At 40.6% G+C, this 20,834-nt stretch overlaps 1 protein-coding gene and 1 pseudogene across 1 annotated transcript; both read right to left on the reverse strand.

Moving 5' to 3' along the window:
* Positions 1-817: 817 nt before the first annotated feature.
* On the reverse strand, positions 818-19,391 carry GPR37 (G protein-coupled receptor 37). The gene is made up of 2 exons (XM_014839167.3): positions 17,287-19,391; positions 818-2,735 (listed from the first exon to the last, which is right to left on the reverse strand). The coding sequence occupies exons 1-2, from the start codon at positions 18,310-18,312 to the stop codon at positions 1,917-1,919; spliced, it is 1,845 nt and encodes a 614-aa protein (XP_014694653.1). The 5' UTR covers positions 18,313-19,391; the 3' UTR covers positions 818-1,916.
* LOC123287325 (selenoprotein F-like) lies at positions 5,403-8,935 on the reverse strand (annotated as a pseudogene).
* Positions 19,392-20,834: the final 1,443 nt, after the last annotated feature.

Below are 20,834 nucleotides of genomic sequence, written 5' to 3' on the forward strand. Positions count from 1 at the left end.
TATCTCAAAGCCTTCCATGATTTCATCCAACCTGATGTGCCCTCTTTCTCAACAATCATAGAACTTCACACCTTCCTAACTAGTCCCAGCTTATATCACAGTTGTTTACATATTCGTCTTACTCCTTCCTTCTCATCCCACTCCTGCCTGGTTTTATAAAGTCTGACTCTAAGCTCTATTTACTTTTATTTACTGCAGGTAATAGCATAGAACCTTTCCTACACCATATGCTCAATCAATGTTTCTTGATTTATAAAGTTGACTAAATATCTGAGAATCACTGTGGAATCACAGGTGTTGATCTGCTCTGCAGCCAACCTAGTTCAGGCATCCTCGAGAAGTTTTCCAAAGACCAGTTACAGGGATCTGTAAGAAGACAACGGTGCCTTGTTTGTATTCTCTCTCAAATCACTTAGAATACAGACAGTAGGGCAGAAAAGCTTTTTGAAGAGTACTGGACTAGGAAAAAGGAGATATTCTGGGTACCGTCATTTAGTTATCTAGGTTTCATGTGGAAGATGAATGGTCTAGCACTAATGTTTAATAATTTAAATAACATCATGTTATAATCTGGAAGAAAGAAGATACTACTCAGTTATGCTAAATAGCACAGAAAATACATAGGGAGGTTTCTAGTCAGAAAACTGGGCTCCTCTAAATGCTTTTTCTGAAGACAGAGATGTTACAAACACACTGTGTCACGAGGTCGCTCCCTCTGCCATCTGATTTAGACGTGCGTCCCACATGGCAGGCATTCTACCAAACCGCTGCCACTTGAACTCCTTAAGGGATTCAAATATTTCAAAGGCAGAGAGTTAGCATTTTGTTGGGAGTTTATGGACTATCTGTTTAAAAGTAGTATTTGAATATTCAAGTGTTCTAAACAAGACATATAAATATTTTATTATTCTGTGACTGTATTTTCATTCTACTTTAAAAAATTACATCATACAGATTAAATCAAGTTCATTTTTTAAAAGGAGGAAAATTAGAATTCAGAGTGCTTCACGTAGGATTCACAGTGCTTCAAAGGTCAGGATTCAGAGGAAATCAGATGACAAGTGTGTTGTTTTCTAGTCCTTGATTCTGCTCATAATTCCTCATGGGAAAACCTGTAGCTCTACATGCTAGTTCAAAGGTGAATTAAAAAAAAAAGATAGTTTCTTCCTACTCTGCTGTCTATTTATTCATATTTCATAAATATTTGGAAATAATTTTACATCTATATCTGAATATTTAAAATACAATTTTGTTTAACATACAATATAGTTTTATGAATTTTGCATATAAAATAGCACTCTTAGGAAAACTTCTTTATAACATAGTGATCAGCTGCCTTAAAGGAAAATAGAATTATAAAACAATAAGGCCAATTTTAAATTGTGCATAGAGCCAGAAATTGTGCATTTAAGGCAATTTAAAGATTTATTGAATCTGGGTTAAAAGCAGATTGACAATGACATTAAAGAATAAAGTGGAATTTATTTGGTGCTACTTTGTGAATGCTTCTTAACCACAAATCATCTCACGATTCAATATACAATATACTTTCAATCACAACTCAAACATGAAATAACCTACAAAAATCACATGGCTATAATCAACATACAGCGATTATATTTTAAAAGAAAATTAGCAATTAATTAAGTTTAGGTGCAGTAACGTTTTCAAATAAAATATTAGCACCATACCAGACAAAATGATCTAAAACTATTGGCCTTCTCATACTTCTTAAATAACTAAATATAAACTTTTTTTTCAAAGCACAAATATTAATTTGCAAAATCAGTTCTACAGTAGTTAATATTTCTCTCTTTTTGCATTTTTTCCCAGTCAGGAAAAATACAAAGTAAAAACCTGCACAGGATATGAAAATCAAGCAAATAAACCAACCTAACCAAACCAAAGGCTGCCCTTCAGCAATGAGTTCCAACGGAAGCAAAAGTAGACATTTCACGGCGGATGGTACTAAAAGGTGAGAGTTCCAGTTCTGTGGTGTACTCGTTGTCATTGTCATCGCTGGTGACTGTTGAAGACTTCTGAATGCACTCCTCGCAGCAACAGCAGCAGCACTCCATAAACGCCCGGCTGAAGGGTTTGCACAGACAGAAGAGGAGGACCGGGGTGACACAGGACTTAAAGAACAAAAGGAACTGGCTGATGATATTAAGAAGATCCATTGTCTGCTGGGAAACCCCTGTGGCCATGTAGGCAGTAACAATATTGCAGATATTTTCAGGAATAATGCAAAATCCATACAAAATGGTCAAAGCCACCACTGTACAGTTCATCTGGCTTTCTAGCTGAATCTGCCGCTTATTCCCTCGGGTACAGGCTTTCTCTGCTTTGCGGATTTTCCTCGCAGTCACTAAAGAGCAGGTGATGGTGAAAAGCGTGGGCAAACAGAAGTAACAGCCAAAATACCACCAGAGCCTCGCACTGTCGTAGGTAAGGGCTAGAACATAGATGGTGTCCGGTAAATCAGGAGAGATCTTGATAATGCAGCGCTCCGCAGGAGCTCGGCCACTCAACCCCAAATCCTCCTTGCTCAGCTGGCGGAGAACAACTTCTGGAAGAGCTAACAGTAGAGCGCCCACCCATATAACAGCAAGTTTAGCAGTTGTGGAAGAACAGTTTTCGATCATTTCATAATACATCTGTACGTTGGTGGCGGCCCGGAAGCGGTCTATACAGAGAGCACATAAGGTGAAGGTAGTGACTCCAAGAGAAGCAACCTGTGGGAGGAACACAGACAACATTCATTCCGGGTGATCACTGAAAGATGAGAACACTAGGCAATGAATACAGATTGGCAATGAGTGAAAAAAAAAGAGAGAGAAAACAGTTTCCTGGAATGAGGCTTTGGTAACTGGGTTGCTGACTTCAGCTGAATCATTGTAAGGATAAAAATAGGGAGAAAAAAAAATGTAGTGGTTCAGGGTCATGGAGTCAAAGGTTTTAGAGCTGGAAGGACCCATAAAGATCAGCTAGGCCAATACTATTTTATTTTAGGTAAGAACAGAGAGACCCCAAGAATTTCAGTCAGCATGAAAATGCCTGCCACCAGGCCATCTACATAAGGAGTAAGGATAGTTGAGTACGTCCCATTTTCATTAGTGAAAAGGATGGTCCTGTTTCCCAGTGTGGGGGTCCAGTAGCATGCCTCACACACAGCAAACATTCAAGAGCTTATTGCTTCCAAGAAACTAGATGAGTAGTGATCTCCAATTTCCCCTCAAGGCAAAATAAAACATTTTAATATTATTTTCAAATGCATACAGTTATGGAAAACAAGAAAGGGAAAGTCCCCAGAGATCAAAATCGATGAGAAACAAATTCCAAACAGGTCAGCGACCCCTCCCCCTCCGTGCTGCATGTTGGCCCTGGGGCAGCTGCCAGTCCTGATGAGAGTTCAAAACGGTTTTAGCTAGAAGGATGGGGCCAGGTGCCCAGGCACACTGAGGTAGGAAACACAGCTGGGGCCAATGTGAGTGGGCATTATGTCAAAGATCCCCTTAGGACTTTGGAACTCCCCAAATAGCAACATCTTCATGGGTATAAAGAAAAAACTAGAGAGAGAGAGTAAAGAAACTATTATAGGATTTGGATTTGGGTGAATTGGGGGTAAAAGGGGGAAAAAAAAAAAAAGAGATCAAATTCTAGCCAGAAGCCCAAATTTACACTGGACTAGGGCCAGAATTCATACCATCTATGTGGCTCAGAAAAAACCAAAATGCAGTTTAAAATCTTCCCAGGCACCTAACAGGAGCAAACACAAAACCCCCCTGGAAGAATGCACTTTAAATCTTGGCATCAGAGAAAGCCCACAGATAAAATTCCAGGGAACACGGATTCACAATTAAAAATCACAACCTGCAAGAGATGGTCCGCCACTATGAGCTCATGTGCCCAGGGCAACAAGGTTCAGAAGCAGACACAAAGTAAGTACATTTATCAAGAAATAAGGATGTTCACCAAATTTAAAGAAATGTGAGATAATGAGAAAGTCAAAGAAAATAGAAAATATAAAAAACACCATAAAAATATGCAAAAAGGAGCCAAAATAGAATGTCTGGATATTCCAAGCATAGAAAAATTTCAGATTAGAAAACCCTCTGACGCTGACCACATAGAGTACTGTATCCTAAGAGGAACTGCTCTTATATGCACATGATCCAGACATCTAAATAAATCGACAATTAGAGGTGAAGAACCAGAAATACGGACATGTTTTTTTTAAACAGAGGCTTTTCCAGGAAAATAAATGCATGATCCTAATATAAATATTCTATCATTCAATCGTCTATAAAATATTTATTGAGCATGATATACACTCTAATGGGGTACACAGACATATTCAACACAGGTACACATTTATTGTTCTCGACCCCATGCCAACACTCTGCTACATATCGGGGACAGAGAGTAACAAGAAGCAGTTCTTTCCCTCAGGGAGGTCAGAGTCAACCAAGAGGGGGCAGGTGCTTCTCAAAGTCACAAGATAAACACAGTCATCATGTGGAAGCATCAAATTTACTCAACTATTTGGGAGAAAATTGAAGCAATTTAATGTTTAATAAATGTAGTCATCATTTATATATTTAAACAAGGATGATGAATAGAAAGTCAAATGTTCATGAGGTTTAAGATAAAAAAGGAGACTAAAAGAAAACTCCCTAGGTGGGTGGGATGCTTTGGGCTGCATCCCAACAGCCGGATATGTACATTCACTCCCCACTGCCTGCTAGCGGGAATGTTCAAGAAACACAGCTACAGGTTATGCCTTGGCAAAGGGGCAAGGGAAAAACATAGATAGATAGATAGATATAGATATAGATATAGATATAATGTCAATGTCTAGCTTTGTAGAACTCAAAGGGATCATGTTGACAAAAGGAAAACCATTTGTCATAACAATTTTAGTTCTCAACACACAAGTTGTTTATCTATTACGTTCAAGCTGTCACTCTTCCTAGAACGATGGCAACTTGCCTGGTGGATTCTATGAGAGTTCCAACATCAAATATTTTCTCCTTTTCTTACACCCTACCCATTAGTCAGAGTCTACTAGTTCTAATATGGAAGATAAAGACATTGCATTCATGCCTTGACCTTGCTCAAAACTGCTAATGGAGACAGTCTGAAACAAGATAGGAAAAGCAAAAATAACCAAAAAAATACAACTCCCAAAGGTCTAGATCAGTGCAGATCAAAAGGTCATGGCTGAGCTTATAACCATAATTCTTGTTCTACAAAATCTTCAGAAAGTTTCCCATAAACACCAGCATAAGAAATATCAATCTAATATGAGGGCCATACAAAAAGAGTCATCCTTACAGTTACCTTTTTTTTGTTTTTTTTTTTAAGATTTTATTTTTTCCTTTTTCTCCCCAAAGCCCCCCGGTACATAGTTGTGTATTCTTCGTTGTGGGTTCTTCTAGTTGTGGCACGTGGGACGCTGCCTCAGCGTGGTCTGATGAGCAGTGCCATGTCCGCGCCCAGGATTCGAACTAACGAAACACTGGGCCGCCTGCTGCGGAGTGCGCGAACTTAACCACTCGGCCACGGGGCCAGCCCCCTTACAGTTACCTTTTTAAAATTAACTTTCAAATTAATGAATTGTTTACCTTGATGGAAATTTATTTTGCATCTATGCTAGTGATTCAAAATAATTCTAAAATTGAGGTCCACACTGTACAACTGTCTTAAGATCAGTTTATTTTTTTTCATGTCAGTAATGGCCACCCTGTGACTGGAAATCTGAGAGGACGTGCCACTTTCTAATGGTCTACATCAAACAGCAGTATGTGGAAATCGCAGGATTTTATTTTATAGATTTTTGAAACTTTACATCTATATATTAGTTTTTCAAATGTTTTGATTCATTTCTCTATAAGAATGTAAAACATACAAAAAAATTCTCAAACTATCAAACATACACAAATTCTCAGCAAGACATTCTGTGCAGTCTTCACTAAGGCAAATCTTTGTGTATGCTATTCTGTCACCATGTATCCTGAGTCAGTCCACAAATACAAAACTACAAAGGTTTACGCTGTGCATTCTTTTTAAATTATGAATAATATTTCTATTAAAAGAATAGCTTGGTACTAGAGACTCTGAGGAGAGGCAATCTCTTAGAGGCTGGGAACATCTATTTGCTTGGTAGTTTTCTATCATTACTTACAAATAACACACAACACACAAGAGATAGTATCTTCTCCACTATTTTAAATCTAAAGACTTAAAGTCTGGACCAATTATCACAAGAGCTAGCATTTGTGTACCTAACTACAAGCGTGTTACAAAGCATCTCATGAGCCGTAATAACAAATGAATGTGGGTGGACATGTGCTGGGCTGGGTGCGCTAGATTGCCACTCCTGAGATATCATAAATTGTGCCACACATCCACTCTTAGTTAGAAGATGTTCGCTGCTTCAAAAAGCAAAGAAATGTTTTCTAGGTTCTGTATATTTCACCTCACAGGATAACAAAAGTCAGGACAAATTTTAAGCAAGATTTCCACGTGCTCCAACTTTTCGCTCAGGAATTCTTCTCCACTGTATTTTATTTGAAGATGCTCAGTTCTTCAGCCGTATTCTCAAAAGCTTTAGTAGTGAGTCAGAACCTCCAAAATATTTGATCTGTAGTCCTCTTGATGAAGCTTGGGTTGAGGGAAGCCTCCCAGGTTTCATACACAAATTTCACGAAGCTCTCGCATCCAGCTTCTAGTTTTCAAATTGTACTTCTCTCTGATAGTATTCTCTGCAATTCGGATCCAACTGAAACAGGGTGAACTGTCCGGGAGGGTCACAAGAGCTACAGAGAGAGTTGTTAAAGGCGCCTCTGAGGGGAACGCTGCCCCAAATGCAGATAGCGCTTACAACGCCGTTGCCAACAGCAACCGCAGCCCAAATGCCAGGCCCACATACTGGCTCCCTCCTGCTGCCACTGCCTACAGTGTTACTACTTCAGATATTTTCCTGTAAATTCACTAATGCACTCGCCTTTATGACGCGAAAGAGTAAAAAAGATTCAAAGTCCCTGCCTGCTCTGTACTTTGCCACATTACTTATAGAAGTTTTTAAACATTTGTAAAGAATTAACTGCCTACCTCAGAAATGAATTGATAAAAATCATCTGGATAATGGGTCGTGGGCTAATTTCTGCTTACTCAGATATGGAATCTACCCATGTAATTAAAATTGCTAGATGTTGGGGTAACATGAAAAGATTTCTATCACGGTTTTTAAATATACTTGTTTACATACAGCTCATTAGAAATTCTACCGAGATGAATGGTGCAATTATATGCAATTATAAAACTGTATCACGAATGCTGGAGCTTCTGCATTTAATGACCATATCTGATTGCTAAAATTCAATATCACAATGAAATATGCTCTTGGGAGTTAAGCTGTTAAGCATTAGCTTAGATGGGTAGTTCTTTGAAGCAACATCCTGAGAGATGGAGTGAGCAAGATGCAATCTCTTATTAATTAAACTGCAATGAGAGGAATCATTAACATCAACAAAAGCAGAACTGTAAACACTTTTAATAGACAAGACTTTTGAGAATCAAGAGCAAAGGAAAGCTGGAAGCAACAATTTTTAACTACTTGGGAAAATAAGATACTGAGTATTTCGAGGGGGTTGGCATCAAAATACAGAAGGAAGAGAATCAAATAAACAACTCTAAAGTCTTTCCTTCAAATTTCTAGTAATGTTCTGTTCTTTGTATCCCATCCCAGACTAACAACAGCAACGCTCCGTCAGCCCCGCGCGGGCAACATCCTGAGCAGCGAGCCTTCCTGGGCTGCAGCCACCTGCAGCGAAGCTTCAAGGCACCAGACAGGCACAGGGAAAGTGAAGACCTAAGCACTCTTGTGCGAAGAGACAGCTCCAGTGCCGAAATGTTCCCCCGCTGTTCAAGTTTCCAATTCAATACAAACAGCAAGCCCTAAGGAAACCTGCGCCTCCATCTTCACTTTGTACCATGTTAAATCCCTGTTCATTCAAAACGATCTGAAGAAAGAGCAATGGCTACTTTATGAAAAACTGAATCTGTGGAAATCCTGTCTTAGCTATTGCTCCATTTCTCAGAAGCTTATTGCAAACAGGCAAATAAGGAACCATTATGAATAAGAGTAAGCTATGAACGTGCAACTCATACCAACAAGTAAGTTTTGCTCAACCTTCTGATATAAATCAGTGATACTTTTTCCCCTGATGGGGGGAAAAAAGACCAGTGTACTTCCAAGCAAAATTCCTTCCATAGAAATTGAATCTACGTGTTTAAGTACAGTGAAGTGACTGGAATATACTGATTTTTATAAATAGGGAAATTTCCACCAAAAGTCATGACAACTGCACTCTAGCCTAACTTATATTTTACCTCAAAAAGATATCTGAGTACATCTATTTATGTGCTGGCCTTTGTATACAAGTAACTCTCAAAACAAGGGCATTATTGTTAGGAAAACCCATTCATTTGGGCCATGAATGATTATCTATTATAGGTCCGTGGTTACAGGCCTAACAATCGGTCAGGAAAAAAGCAGGAGGAGCACAGAGTAGAGTTTCCTTTGAAACTCTAAATGGCTTAAGCTTGTATGCCTTTGGCTTCCTCTTGCATTTTCCAGAATACTTATTCTTGCAGCACTTCAGGGCAACTTCCCCACGGAAGAAACAAGTGTTTGAGCTCCAGTGTGGGGACAGCATGTTTATCAGAGCCACTGTTTATCACACTGCTGTGAATGAGATGGCCTTTATCAAAAGGGCTTCATTTCAGAATGCGTGCAAATCATGAAACTATGGCAGTCACACACTTCCACTGGGGTTTCCAAACCAAAACAGAATGTGGAGGAGAGATTTTCCTCACCCCTTACAACATGCACGGATCTCTGAGATGAAATAGAGCTCTTCACAGCCATTTTGCACAGTCAAGTCTTCTTACATTTATCATTATCACTGAGATTTAATCTGATCTACCCACAAATCATAAGCAGCCATTTATTTCAATTATACCTAGCCTAGTTCATCTATATGTGATTCCCAATGTCACGGAAAAAAAAACATATTTCAAGGCATCAACTGTCACTATGACCTCATTCTCCACCTTCCTCCCTCTTGCTTAAGCTTAGTAACGTCATTACTTATTTTAAAAACAATTAAGACTATTTAAAAGCCAACATTCATCCCCAAACTGGTCTTGATCCTACAAATCTTTCTTTACCTTTATAGTAAAGGTAACCTTGACATAAGGTTCCCTACCAATTGCAACTTCTGACTTCTGCAGCACAGAACATTCCTCTTGCAGTAAAAAAAAAAGTCATCTGACTACAACTTGTCTAAAATGTTATAATTTAATTATAAATGTGCCAATGCTGATTAGTACAAAAACTGCAAATGAAGCAAGATTAACATCACTTGTCCCAAGATGGAAGCCATCGATTGGAATCGACAGGTCTTAAAGGAATTTATATGCTCCATATTTATTCTTAATAATTAGAAATTCATTTCAAAATATAATATTTACCCCAAGTTTACAGTCCAGCTTTTAATCTTTCGAATTTCTGTTTTTCACCTAGAGGTTCTGATAAGTTTCCAAAGAATTATAACAAATTTTCACCTATTTTCCCCTGTGACTAATGACATCGATTTACATGATGGTGAACCTAACTTAAAAACAAAATTAGAGTTAGCCTTATCCATACGTGGTTGGGTAATTATGATCTGAATGACATTGAGAAACCACATTTTAAGACAAAACTTCTCTGCCTTTAGCCAAAATTCCACCTTTGGTAGTCTGTTAAGGAAGTACTCTTTCTCATTCAATTCTCTTATAAAAGACAAATATCTCTAAATTCCACATCTTGCTGTGAATTAGTTAATGGGATGCTTTTCCTATACAGGAAAGATTTGAACCAAGGAGAAGATAGTAAAGGTAGGAGGAAAGGCCTTGAAAGTAGGGAGTGATGAGGAGGAAGTAAACAAATGGCAGCCCGAGTACAGTCATAGACCTAATGAAAATGACTCATTCCAGGCTGGATCAAGTCAGTGACCTTGGCCTCATTAATGCTATGAACCATTCAAGTGTGCTGACAGATAACTTTTAAAACTATCATAAATTCACAAAGAATAAGCCTGGCATTGTGATTATCTCCTGGGTTTTATGGAAGTTTTATGGAAAGTATCTGTACCTACTTTGCAAATTGAAAGACCCCATATTTGAGGTTGCAGCGATCCCATTCTCCACTCCACCTTGAAATTTTAGATGAGATCATCTCTTCTGGCACAAAGAATCCCTTTCTCATAAGGATACTTAAGAGTTAGTCTTGGCAACAAGGGTGAGTTAATTATGGCACCTTGGCAGGTCAATTCTTGGGAAGTAAGACCACAGGAGGCTCCCTGGAGGACAGGAGCAGAAATATAGTGCCAGAGACAAACCTCACGGCATAGAAGCCTGTCCATCCCTCTCCACCCATGGTCCACATCTCAGATACAGATCCATGTGCTTCCAACGTTGCACCGTTAAATCTAGTCGCAGCACATACGAAGAGCTATTAAAGGCACAAAAATTCTATCAAGGTCCATGTAGTGTAACAGCGAAGGGCAAGGCAGCCCCTCACCTACTCAGCCTTGGATATACTCATAAGCTCAGATCTATTTTGCTTTTGCAGACATGTTTGCTTCCTTTTCTCTGTTGACAGATGCTTTGTGGACATAACCAGATATCTTGGCAGCTCCTAGAAACTCAGGATAAGTCCTCACTCTGATTGTGTGCTTTTGAGCTTAATCCCACTCTTAGGAGAATCCATTCTTTATGCTTCCCTTTCCCCTACTCTATACTATGGTCTAAAGTATAGCCCTCGTCAGCCGTTCTTCCCAAGTTCTCTAAGGTTAAATTAAAAATATATACGTCGTTGAGATTTTCAGGAGAAAAGGACTCAATTTAATGTACTGTTATTACATTGCTAAATAAACCATTCATTTAGGTAAAATTTTAAAATTGTATTTATTTAATATCCGTATGTCTAATAAGGATTAACAATTCCAAAGTAGAGATGGTTATCTCAGGCGTTGTATTCTAAATCACAATTTAATATTTAATAACATTTAGAATAATTCTGTATTCTAAGTGAAACTTCTAGGACTGTCCTGTCTGCCCAATTATCTTGCCAATTATTCTTATGGGCCTCTTATCCTGGGAATAATTGAGAAAACAAGAAAGCAAGAATTAAAAAAGATTTTCATAGTTGTAACTTTTCACGATGGAAAGGCTGCCCAGCATTTATAAAGACTAATAGTAAGAATATGATTTAAAAAAATTAGAGGGAGCATAGTTTTCACTTGAATTTCTCCATCTTTGGTCATAACTGAGTACAGTTGTGAGCTGACTCATTCCAGGGCCATTCCTGAACGTTAATACTTTGTTGAAACCTTTAGTATAGTATTCGTCACACTGTAGAACATTATTTTATTTTTCTCTGACTTTAATAGCAGTAACCCATCTATGTTATTCATCTCTGGAAATTTTTGCTCCCTCTTCCCCCGCCCCCATCCGATCCCCTTTTTAACATATGGTCTAGCATAGAAGAAAAGCCCAACAAACATTTGATGAATGAATGGATAGTGAGTAAATAAATGAATGATGACATAGATGGGAAAAGATTGTAGAAAACAATGAATTAATCAAATTGCTCTTTAATCAGTTATTGGGTGCTGCTGCTTTATATATAATCCTTAAAAGCTGAATGCCAACTAGTATCTGTAAAAGAGAAGTAAAGAAAAATCCACATTCCTACTTATCCCTCATTGGCAAGCTTTAGAAGAGGACAACATTCTTATTACAATCAAGAGTTAAGGAAATTATTTGAATTTCACATTGAAATATGATAAAGCTTTTATTTTTTGTGGAACTCAAAGTCAGTAAACTTCACCCTACACTCTTCATGAGTGGAGTTATAAATAAAAGCACCCTCTACAATTTTTTTTCTTTTCTGCTGGAGTTATCAGCTAAATATTTTCACCTGGAATGTATAAAATGATTATAAAGGGATTAATGGGAGGCATAAAATATTTCTTAAGCAACATTCTGATACAGTGAGTCTATTTTTCCTGAAAATATTATAAGTGGCTTTCAAATTGCCCATAAAATTGTATGTTTCCACTTAAAAGTCCATCAGAATATCTAACAGCTAACCCACTGCTCAATCAAATTTCCCACCTGCTGTGATAAATGTGCTATTACTTGAATGGAGGGGTTCTAGGGAAATCTGTGTAGAACCTCACACCTGTATGATTATATCATCTTCACCTTCCAGTACCCTTCCTTTCTTCCCGTTAGTGCTAAGTACAATCTAAGGCAATGAAAGAGCCATTTGCTTTGCTCATGGGTCTTTTCTTTTCTTTTCTTTTTTTTTTTTTTTGAGGAAGACTAGCCCTGAGCTCACATCCATGCCTATCTTCCTCTAGTTTATATGTGGGACGCCTGCCACAGCATGGCTTGCCAAGTGGTGCCATGTCTACATCCAGGATTCGAACCAGCGAACTCCGGGCCGCCGAAGTGGAACATGAGCACTTAACCGCTGCACCACCAGGCCACCCCGCTCATAGCTCATTTTTAAAGACATTGGAAAAGCTGACTCTTTTCATCACAAAAGATGCTAGACCTTTTACAAATCATGGTCCAGAGGCCCTGGTGAGATGTGTTCCCTTTATCCACCCTCCACCTTCACGCAAGAATCTTGTATCACAGTAAAAATAAATAATACAGTTACATCTGGGATTCTCTTAGAACTATTTGAAGCCTTCTTCCCTAACAGGCCTGAGTTCTTTAAACTAAGGAGGAGCCTATATTATTCAAAACCTCCAATTAACATCCAAACAGAGATAAATATTTAGCAATCTGAATCAGCTGATATAGTGATTCTGGTTGGCTTCCGTCAAGTAATGAGCAAAGAGTTGTTCCAGCTGCCACATTCAACGCCTGAACTATTTGGCTTTAACCATTTGTTAGATCCTTAAGAAAATGGTGTGGTAGGAACTCCTCCACCATTCTCCTATCGCAATCCACACCCAGACCTCCATATCCAACACACACACACATTCTCTCTCTCTACATTCAACTGTTGGTTTGAGTATAGTTTTTTCTGGTAACTATGTGATTAACTAGTTTAAAATGATGTGTCTGTTAGGATGGCCACTATCTACCCAGATTCCCTTCCCTCCAACCCCCTTTCCTCCTATTCCATCTGCTCTTGGTCCTTATAGAACTTATCACTAGGCCACAGAGAAGACATCATAATCCTGGAATAGAAGGAGAGAAGACATCAACTACAACAGTTCCCAGTATGTTCCCACCCACAGCAGCATTAAATATGATACAGCTCCCCTTCTAGACATAGACTCTGGAAGCTGGATGCTCTCAAGACAGAAATCAGCAATTGAAATAAAAAGAAGAGTTGAATGCAAATTGCAAAGATCTGTAATTTCTCCTGAAGAAACATCTCCTATTTTTCTACACAAACCCAACTCTTCCCCCAAATTTCACTACCTCCCTAAGAATATGCTAATTGTCAAGTGGTAGATAAAAAGAACTGTGGTAGAAAAGGAAAAGAAGGCAAAAGAGAGATGGGAGAGAAAATTTGTAAAGATCAATAAAAATCAATTGTGGATAAAATTTTTAAATAACTAAGAAAAATAAAAACATTGGAGAAGGCAAAATAGATTCCCAGAAAAATGGTAACTCATGCATTATAAATCAATAAGAGTGTGTGTGATGAAACAAAAAGGCAGAATAGCCAACAAATAAAATAAATGTAAGAAAGTAAAAAGTGAAAAAAAGCAAAACCTAGATAATAAAAGGAAATCAAATATCAAATAATTTTTAGAAGTCTTGCAGTCAAGAGGAAAAAAATGGGGGGGGGACAGATTTCGGAGAAAGTTTAAACAAATGTAATATATTTGTAATGTCCTTTACCAATCTAAAAGTTTTGTGATTTTTAAGAACATAAATTGTAACCTATATAACTTTATTTAATCATTAAAATCATCATGTTTGGTACACTAAAAAGTGCAGTTATTTCAGATTATTACAATATTTAAAAATGTAATGACCTACCAACTCTGGGACTTACTATCAATTTACGAGAAACAAAATGAAACTTAAGAATAGAAGAAGCTATAAATTTCATCATACAACAAATTATGTTATTATTTTTTCCTATGTAGTTGATACAGAAATCTTTTTTAAAAGACACCAAGGAGCAGAAAGAAAAAGAAAACACTCACTGGACACCATTTGCCTCCCAGATGTTTGCCTAATAAGCAAAAGTCAACATCCAGTGGTGAGGCTAGTGTCTGATTGCCACTGACTAGTATATATGCTCAGGATGGTCATTCTTCTTCTCTGAGCCTCATGTTTCACCCTTAAATTGATGGAGTGGGATTAGGCTGTCTTCTGGTTCTAACTTAACATGATAATTCAAAAGCCATTGTAGTGGATGTTATGTTCTCCTACCCAGATTGCCTACCCCCAAAGTTCTTCAGGAATGAAGTGCTGATCCCCCGACTGCTGGGACTATTGGTGATTGATGGCTCTTAGCTGCATCCCTCTCTAGGAATTGCCCCTGACGAAAAAGATCCACCCAGCTCACAGTTATGCCCCCTTCCTGGGAGCAAATTGCATCCAATGACTGGTCTGTTAGAGAATATAAAGAATGGGCCCTCTTGCCTCCAATCAGGACACCCCTGCAGGACCACCCCAGCCTTAGAGCTCCGTATCCTGTCAGCTGAGGTCTTTGTGCCATCTGCATCACTTCAACTTCTCTTGTCTGCCCAATCCTGCTGCCTTCATTCCCTACTAGGTGTTGAATCTGAGTGTGTGCCCCAGGAAACTTCCCGCAAGCAAATCTCCACGTTAAGGTCTGTTTTGTGTGGAACCTGACTTGGAACAGGCACTGAATCCCTCTTACTTTCGTGAAAATAGCAGTGCCTCCTGGAGGCAGAAATGCTTTATTGTGAGATTTGGACTATATTTCTTGCTCTCATAATCAGGAATTATGGAGCTGATACTACTGTCCAATAATTATTTTCACAAGGCATGCTGAAACAGAAAATTATTTCAGAAGAACAGGATTAGGTAGGAATTTAGAAAGATTATTAATCTCAAGATTTTCATTCAGTAAAAATGTATATTATAGTCTAATTTTTCAAGGAAAAAAATGAGTAAATCTTTTTTTCCAAGCCTTTGCTTCTCTAGGGAAAATAAAGCCTAGTACCAATAACTAAAAAACAGAGAGGGTTATGAAGAAGGGAAAAAAAATACAGGGAGCAAAAATAACAATAATTGTTTCAATAATAATGAGAGAAGAGGTAAAAACAAAATATTCTTAATTAAAGGACTTAAATTGAAAAGTGAAATACAAACAAAATACACATTTTTTAAAATCCTCAGAATTAGAAAGAAAGAAAATTAAAACACATATGTAATCAATACCATCACTTAAGACTCATAGGTCTCATTAAACTAACCAAAGTTTTTATATTCTTTTCTGAATTTGGATAGGATTCTTTTCTTTTAAAGTTTTCTTCAAGAACTTTGGTAATTTTTTTTCTTCTCCCCAGTTTCTTTTTTCTGTCCTCCTTATTATTTTTCCCTCTGATTTATAAAGGTGTTATCATGCCCAGTACATTGCAGACAAGCCAATACACTTCTCTCTTATTGGGAGTAACTCTCCTGTTCACTTTAAAGTTTACTTTTGTCTCTTTGTTGCGTGTGTCAGTTTCTTCTGCGTTATTCAAACAAACAATCAGAGAAATCTGAAATTGAAGTTGACCTTGAAAAGGTAACTGGTAGACACATTCTCTCACATAAATTCAACTACCTCCTCTGTAATTCAAAAATGAACTGTCTACCAAATAAATTAGATGTTTCAGAGCTCCTTGGAGCTTGGCAACAAGAGAAATCCTAGATCTTGGTAAAGCAGCAACAGCTGATTTAGTAAGCATGGAACGATTCTGTAGCCGATCCCTGCCAGGATAACAGAGGGTCTTATTTACTGTCTCTCGCCTTGGTCCTTCCAAGTAGGTACTGTTTTCTGTTTACTTATCCCTTAGCTTTAGGCCCTGGAACAATGTTGAACACAGTGTCACTGGCCGTGGTGCCAGACAGGATCAGGGGCTCTGGAATATTTACAGTTTCCCTTCTTCTTCTTCCATAAATGAAATGGGCAGTCTGAATGGAGGAAATCAAGGGCCAGCTGGCTAAAAACACAACTGGCAACAAAGCACTTGGGCTCCTTCCAAGAGCTGGTGTTTAGAGAGAGGCCATTTAAAGAGCAAATTCCAACTACCATAATAACGGTTCAGGACACTAGCTGTGGATGAAACAGTAAAATCTGACTCAGGAAGATTTTCGTTTCCAAAGTTTGCAACCTATTATATGCCTCCTTCTTAAGAAATTTTTTAGTCTTAGAGTCAATCCCTTAAAATAGCCTATCCCTTATACCCTAACAAATAACAAAGATACGTATTATATACTTTCAGAATGTCAAATAAATTCTGTGCCATGATGGCCAGTGTTATTTGTGCTTAAGTTCATTCATACAAAATAAATAAAATTGTTAAGAAATTAAGAAGAAAAAAGAATCAAGAAATGTCATAGGAATTTAGATGGGATAACATGGCAGACAGCCAAAGACACAAACTAATTTGGGAGGTTATTAATATATCATGAGGCCAACTGACAAAGAAAGGCAGATTTCCTTTGTTAAATAAATAAAATACTACTCCAATTTTGATATTTAGGAAAAAATGCAGTAATCTTGGAGGAAAAAATCAGATTGGAGCACTAGAAATCTAGTAGACAAAAAATACAAGGTTTTTTTCTTGCTGAGTTCTAATAATGACAACCATGGATTGGCCATTTATTAACCCTAGAATCTCTGATGGGTGCCAAATCAGAAATACATATAACACCATATTCAGAGAGATAAATTTAAATTCTAAACAGTTCTATACATTATGAGATCATAATCCTTTCACAACCTAGGGAACAGATGAGTTTGAAGGTGAGCGAATAAAGCTGCCTCTCTCTCTATGTAAGTGTATATATATATACATATATATATAGATGCATAAATGATTGACAAGAGAAATGGAGGAGGGACCCAGAAAAAAAGAGAAAGGATTCAGCAGCCAGGTAGGTGCTTGGAGCACCAGTTCTGATGCTATAAATCCCGGAAATGGGTAAAGCTTGAGACCCCCTGGAAGGCATTACCTCGATATAGGGCACAATCTTGCAGGAGAAGTCCTCCAGCAGCCACTTCTTTGTCAGCTCGTGAAAGATGACAAGCGGAAGGCAGAAGAAGATGATGAGAAAGTCCCAGAAGGCCAGGTTGGCCAACAGAGAGTTGGAAATGCTCCGCATGTAATAGTTATGACACACGATACACATCACCGCCAGGTTGCCAATGATGCCGGTCCCGAAGATCACCACCGACAAACACATGACCGCATAGGCTCCGTATGACTCCTGGGTCAAGGGGTAGAATGGGTTCTTCAGTCGCAAACGTCGGTTCGTGCTGTTGCCCCGGCGGGGACCCCCGCGTTCGTGGATCCCTTCACCCGAGGACCCATTCTGGGCCAGCGCCCTGCCTGGGGGTGCAATCGTCCGCCCTTCGTAACCGGACGGTCCATTGACCGTCTTGGGTGGGAGGTCGTGGCGGGAACCCTGGAGTTTCCCGGCTCTCCTTGGCCAGTAATAAAGGTCGCTGGCTCCGGGTTCTGCCCTCACACTAGGCTCCTGGCTGTTCCCGGAAATGCCAGCGCCTCTGGGACCCTTCTCCTTCTCCTCTGAGGTCTGAAGGAAGAGTTGGAGAGCCGTGGGGTTCCCTCTCCCCAAAGTTCCAGGGAGCTCCTGACCCCGGGCACCTTTCCACCTCCAGGCGCCAGGCGGTCTGGCTGGAGGTCCCCAGGGCTCATCTGCCGACGCCTCCACCCCTCTGCCTGCACCTGGGTCACCGCCCCGGGCCACCAGTAGGTCCCACGAGGGCGCCAGGCGCGCCGCTGCCTCCTGCTCCTCCTCTCTGGGCGCACGGGTGAGCAGAAGGTCTCCTGCAGAATTTCGTGGTCCCCAAGCGTCCCTGCTGCGACGCTGGATCAGTATAGGTGCACAGCTTTCCCCCAGACAAGTTTCGTTCCTGGGCGCAGGGGCGGACCCGAGGGCAGGAGATGCAGAAAGCTTGAGCAGTAGCAGAAGCAGCAGCCGCGATGTGCGGGCGAGAGGCGCCCCCGGGGCCCGCATGGCTCCGTGAGGACGCGCCCGGCAGCCGCGGCTCCCGCTTAGGACCGACACCTGCTGCCTAAGTTGCTGCTGAGAGTTAGACACATGTCACATACTCACCCCCGCCCCGGCTGCGGGGGACGGGAGATTACGGGGAGGTTGGGGGATGGGTCTTGGGGTCACAACCCTCCCCCTCTACAATCCTTCCTCGTTTGGCGTCCTGTGCATTTCTCAGCCAAATCCAACCCAAGTGCCGCGTATCCCCAAGGTTCAGAGAGGGAATCGCTGCTCCCGGTGGCTGACCTTGAAAAGTTGCAACCAACACCTGACTATTGATTAATGTTGCGACTGGGAGAAGCCCAACGAAGCCCCACGCTCCTCCCTGCCTTTGGTTGGTTGCCTTCTTGGTAACAGTTGCTCTGCCTATTTACATCCTTTCGATACTGCTTTATCCAGTAGAAGACGAGGTCGTGAAAGGGAAAGAAAAACAAGTTCCCCTTCTTCAGATGACTAGTAGCCACAATCCCGCTCCCTGCTCTCTGGAAACAGGTTGCAAACCGCCAGACGCAGCACAGAGGCGCCCGGGAAACTCTTGTGCCGCCTAACCCCAGCGACCCGCGAGGCTGCTGCCGCCGAGGAGAAGCGGGATTCGAAATCCGCGGCCACTGTCAAAGTTGCTTCTCCTCCTGCTCAAAGTTGACCAGGGGGCGGCGCGGACTGCTGGGCGGCGTGTCCCGGTGGAGACGGGAATCGGTGGTGGGGGTGGGGAGGGCGGGCGCTGTTCCTCCGTGGACGGTGCCGGCGGCCGCAGGAGCTTGTTGCTGCCACAGCGGGCGCAGCCCGGGCGGAGAGTGTGGTGCCTGGAACCGCCGCGGGCGAGGCGGTGCATGGCCGGGAAGGGGGAGGTGGCCCGGCCTCTCCCTGCCGCTCCAGCCGCTGCGCGCGCCGGCGACACCGAGCACTCAACTCCTTGCCTCCTCCCCCTCCTCTGCCTCCTCCGAGAGATGCTGGCTTATGGAGAGACGGGATCCTCTGGTGGTTTACGACTCACTAAACCCACACGCGTTTCATTCAAGCCCTTTGTAGCGGCTTTCACTCGTAGGAGCTGGAAGCGACGAGGGAACAAGGGCGGAGGCGCGGAGCCTGCGCGGCTCGAGGCTAGGGATGGGCGGGACACGTTAATTCCCCAGATGTCGGAACCAGCCTGACCGGTCCGGGAGCGGGGAGGGAAAGAAGGAGAGACCGGTGTGATCGCTTAAATCCGCTGCGGCCCCCAGGGAGCAGTTAGGCGAGGCGCTCACCTCCTTAGGTATCCCCGGGAGCTCAAATAGGAGAGAAGGGAAGCTCAAAGATTTCAATCATAGAGAATGAGCAGTTCCGGGAGTGGGAGGCAGAGTGAGAATGCTCTGGATGCACCATTACCTTTAATACTGAGTTAGAATGCACCCTACCAGGGGTTACTTACAATTCCCAGAGCATGATGGAAGTGGTTTTGTTTGATGAAGTGGTGGGAAATGACAGGTAGAGGAAAATGAACTTGGACAGAATTCCCAGCATGGCTGACCATGCCTTTCCAGCCTTCATACTAAACCCCACACTCCTGCCACAGCTGTCAGGGTATAGCTAATAAAATAAACAAATATCAGGCAAACTGATTAAGAGAGAAAATGGTAGAGGAAGAAATAAACACGTTTTGAAATGTAAAAAGGCAACATCCAGAGAGACAGGAGAAAATACAGTGAAAAATATGATGCCAATTGTGTTAGATAGAATAATGACCCTCCAAAAGATGTCCACATCCTAATTCCTAATACCAGTGAAACTGGCAAAGGGGACTTTGCAGATGTGATTTAGTTAAAAATCTCGAGATGGGGAGAGTATCATGGATTATCCAGGTGGGTCCATTGAAATCACAAGGGTCCTTACAAGAGGGAGGTAGGAAAGTCAGAGTAAAGTGGGGCCATGAGCCGAATAATGCTGGCAATTTCTGGAAGTTGGAAAAGGTAAAGAAGAGCCCCTGCTTGCTCATTTTAGACTTCTGACCTCTAGAACTATAAGATAATGAATATGTGTTCTTTTAAGCCACTAAGTTTGTGGTCATTGTTGCAGCAGCAGTAGCAAACTAGTATATGAATTAATCTGAAAAGGCAAACAACAGGAATAATTTTATAGAAAAATATAAACTACCAAAAATAGCTCAAGAAGAATTTTTTTATAAACCTAAGTAGAACTATAACATTAAAGAAATCAAATCATTCTTCATTATCCACCCCTAAGAAAGCCCTAGACCTTAACAAATCCTATGGAATTAACATACACTTGTACAAAGTGTTTGATAGCTGCCCACTCATTTTATGAAGACAGAATAACTTTAATATCAAAATCAGACAATGACAGAAAAAGAAAAAATTATAGGCTAACAGCATGTATTCATTTATACTTTAATCATTTATATACACTAATTCTATCAAATGCATTAATTCATTAAACAAACATTCTGCTCCAGTGATTTAGGATAGAACAAAGAACAAAATAAGGGTCTG

This window comes from Equus asinus, chromosome 1 (assembly GCF_041296235.1).
Source record: "Equus asinus isolate D_3611 breed Donkey chromosome 1, EquAss-T2T_v2, whole genome shotgun sequence".
Classification (NCBI taxonomy): domain Eukaryota; kingdom Metazoa; phylum Chordata; class Mammalia; order Perissodactyla; family Equidae; genus Equus; species Equus asinus.

Coding starts and splice junctions, on each gene's coding strand:
- GPR37 (XM_014839167.3), bottom strand. CDS start 18,312: ATGCGGGCCCCGGGGGCGCCTCTCGCCCGCACATCGCGGCTGCTGCTT. Junction 2,736..17,286: donor AGATTGTGCCCTATATCGAG/GTAATGCCTTCC, acceptor TTCCTCCCACAG/GTTGCTTCTCTTGGAGTCAC.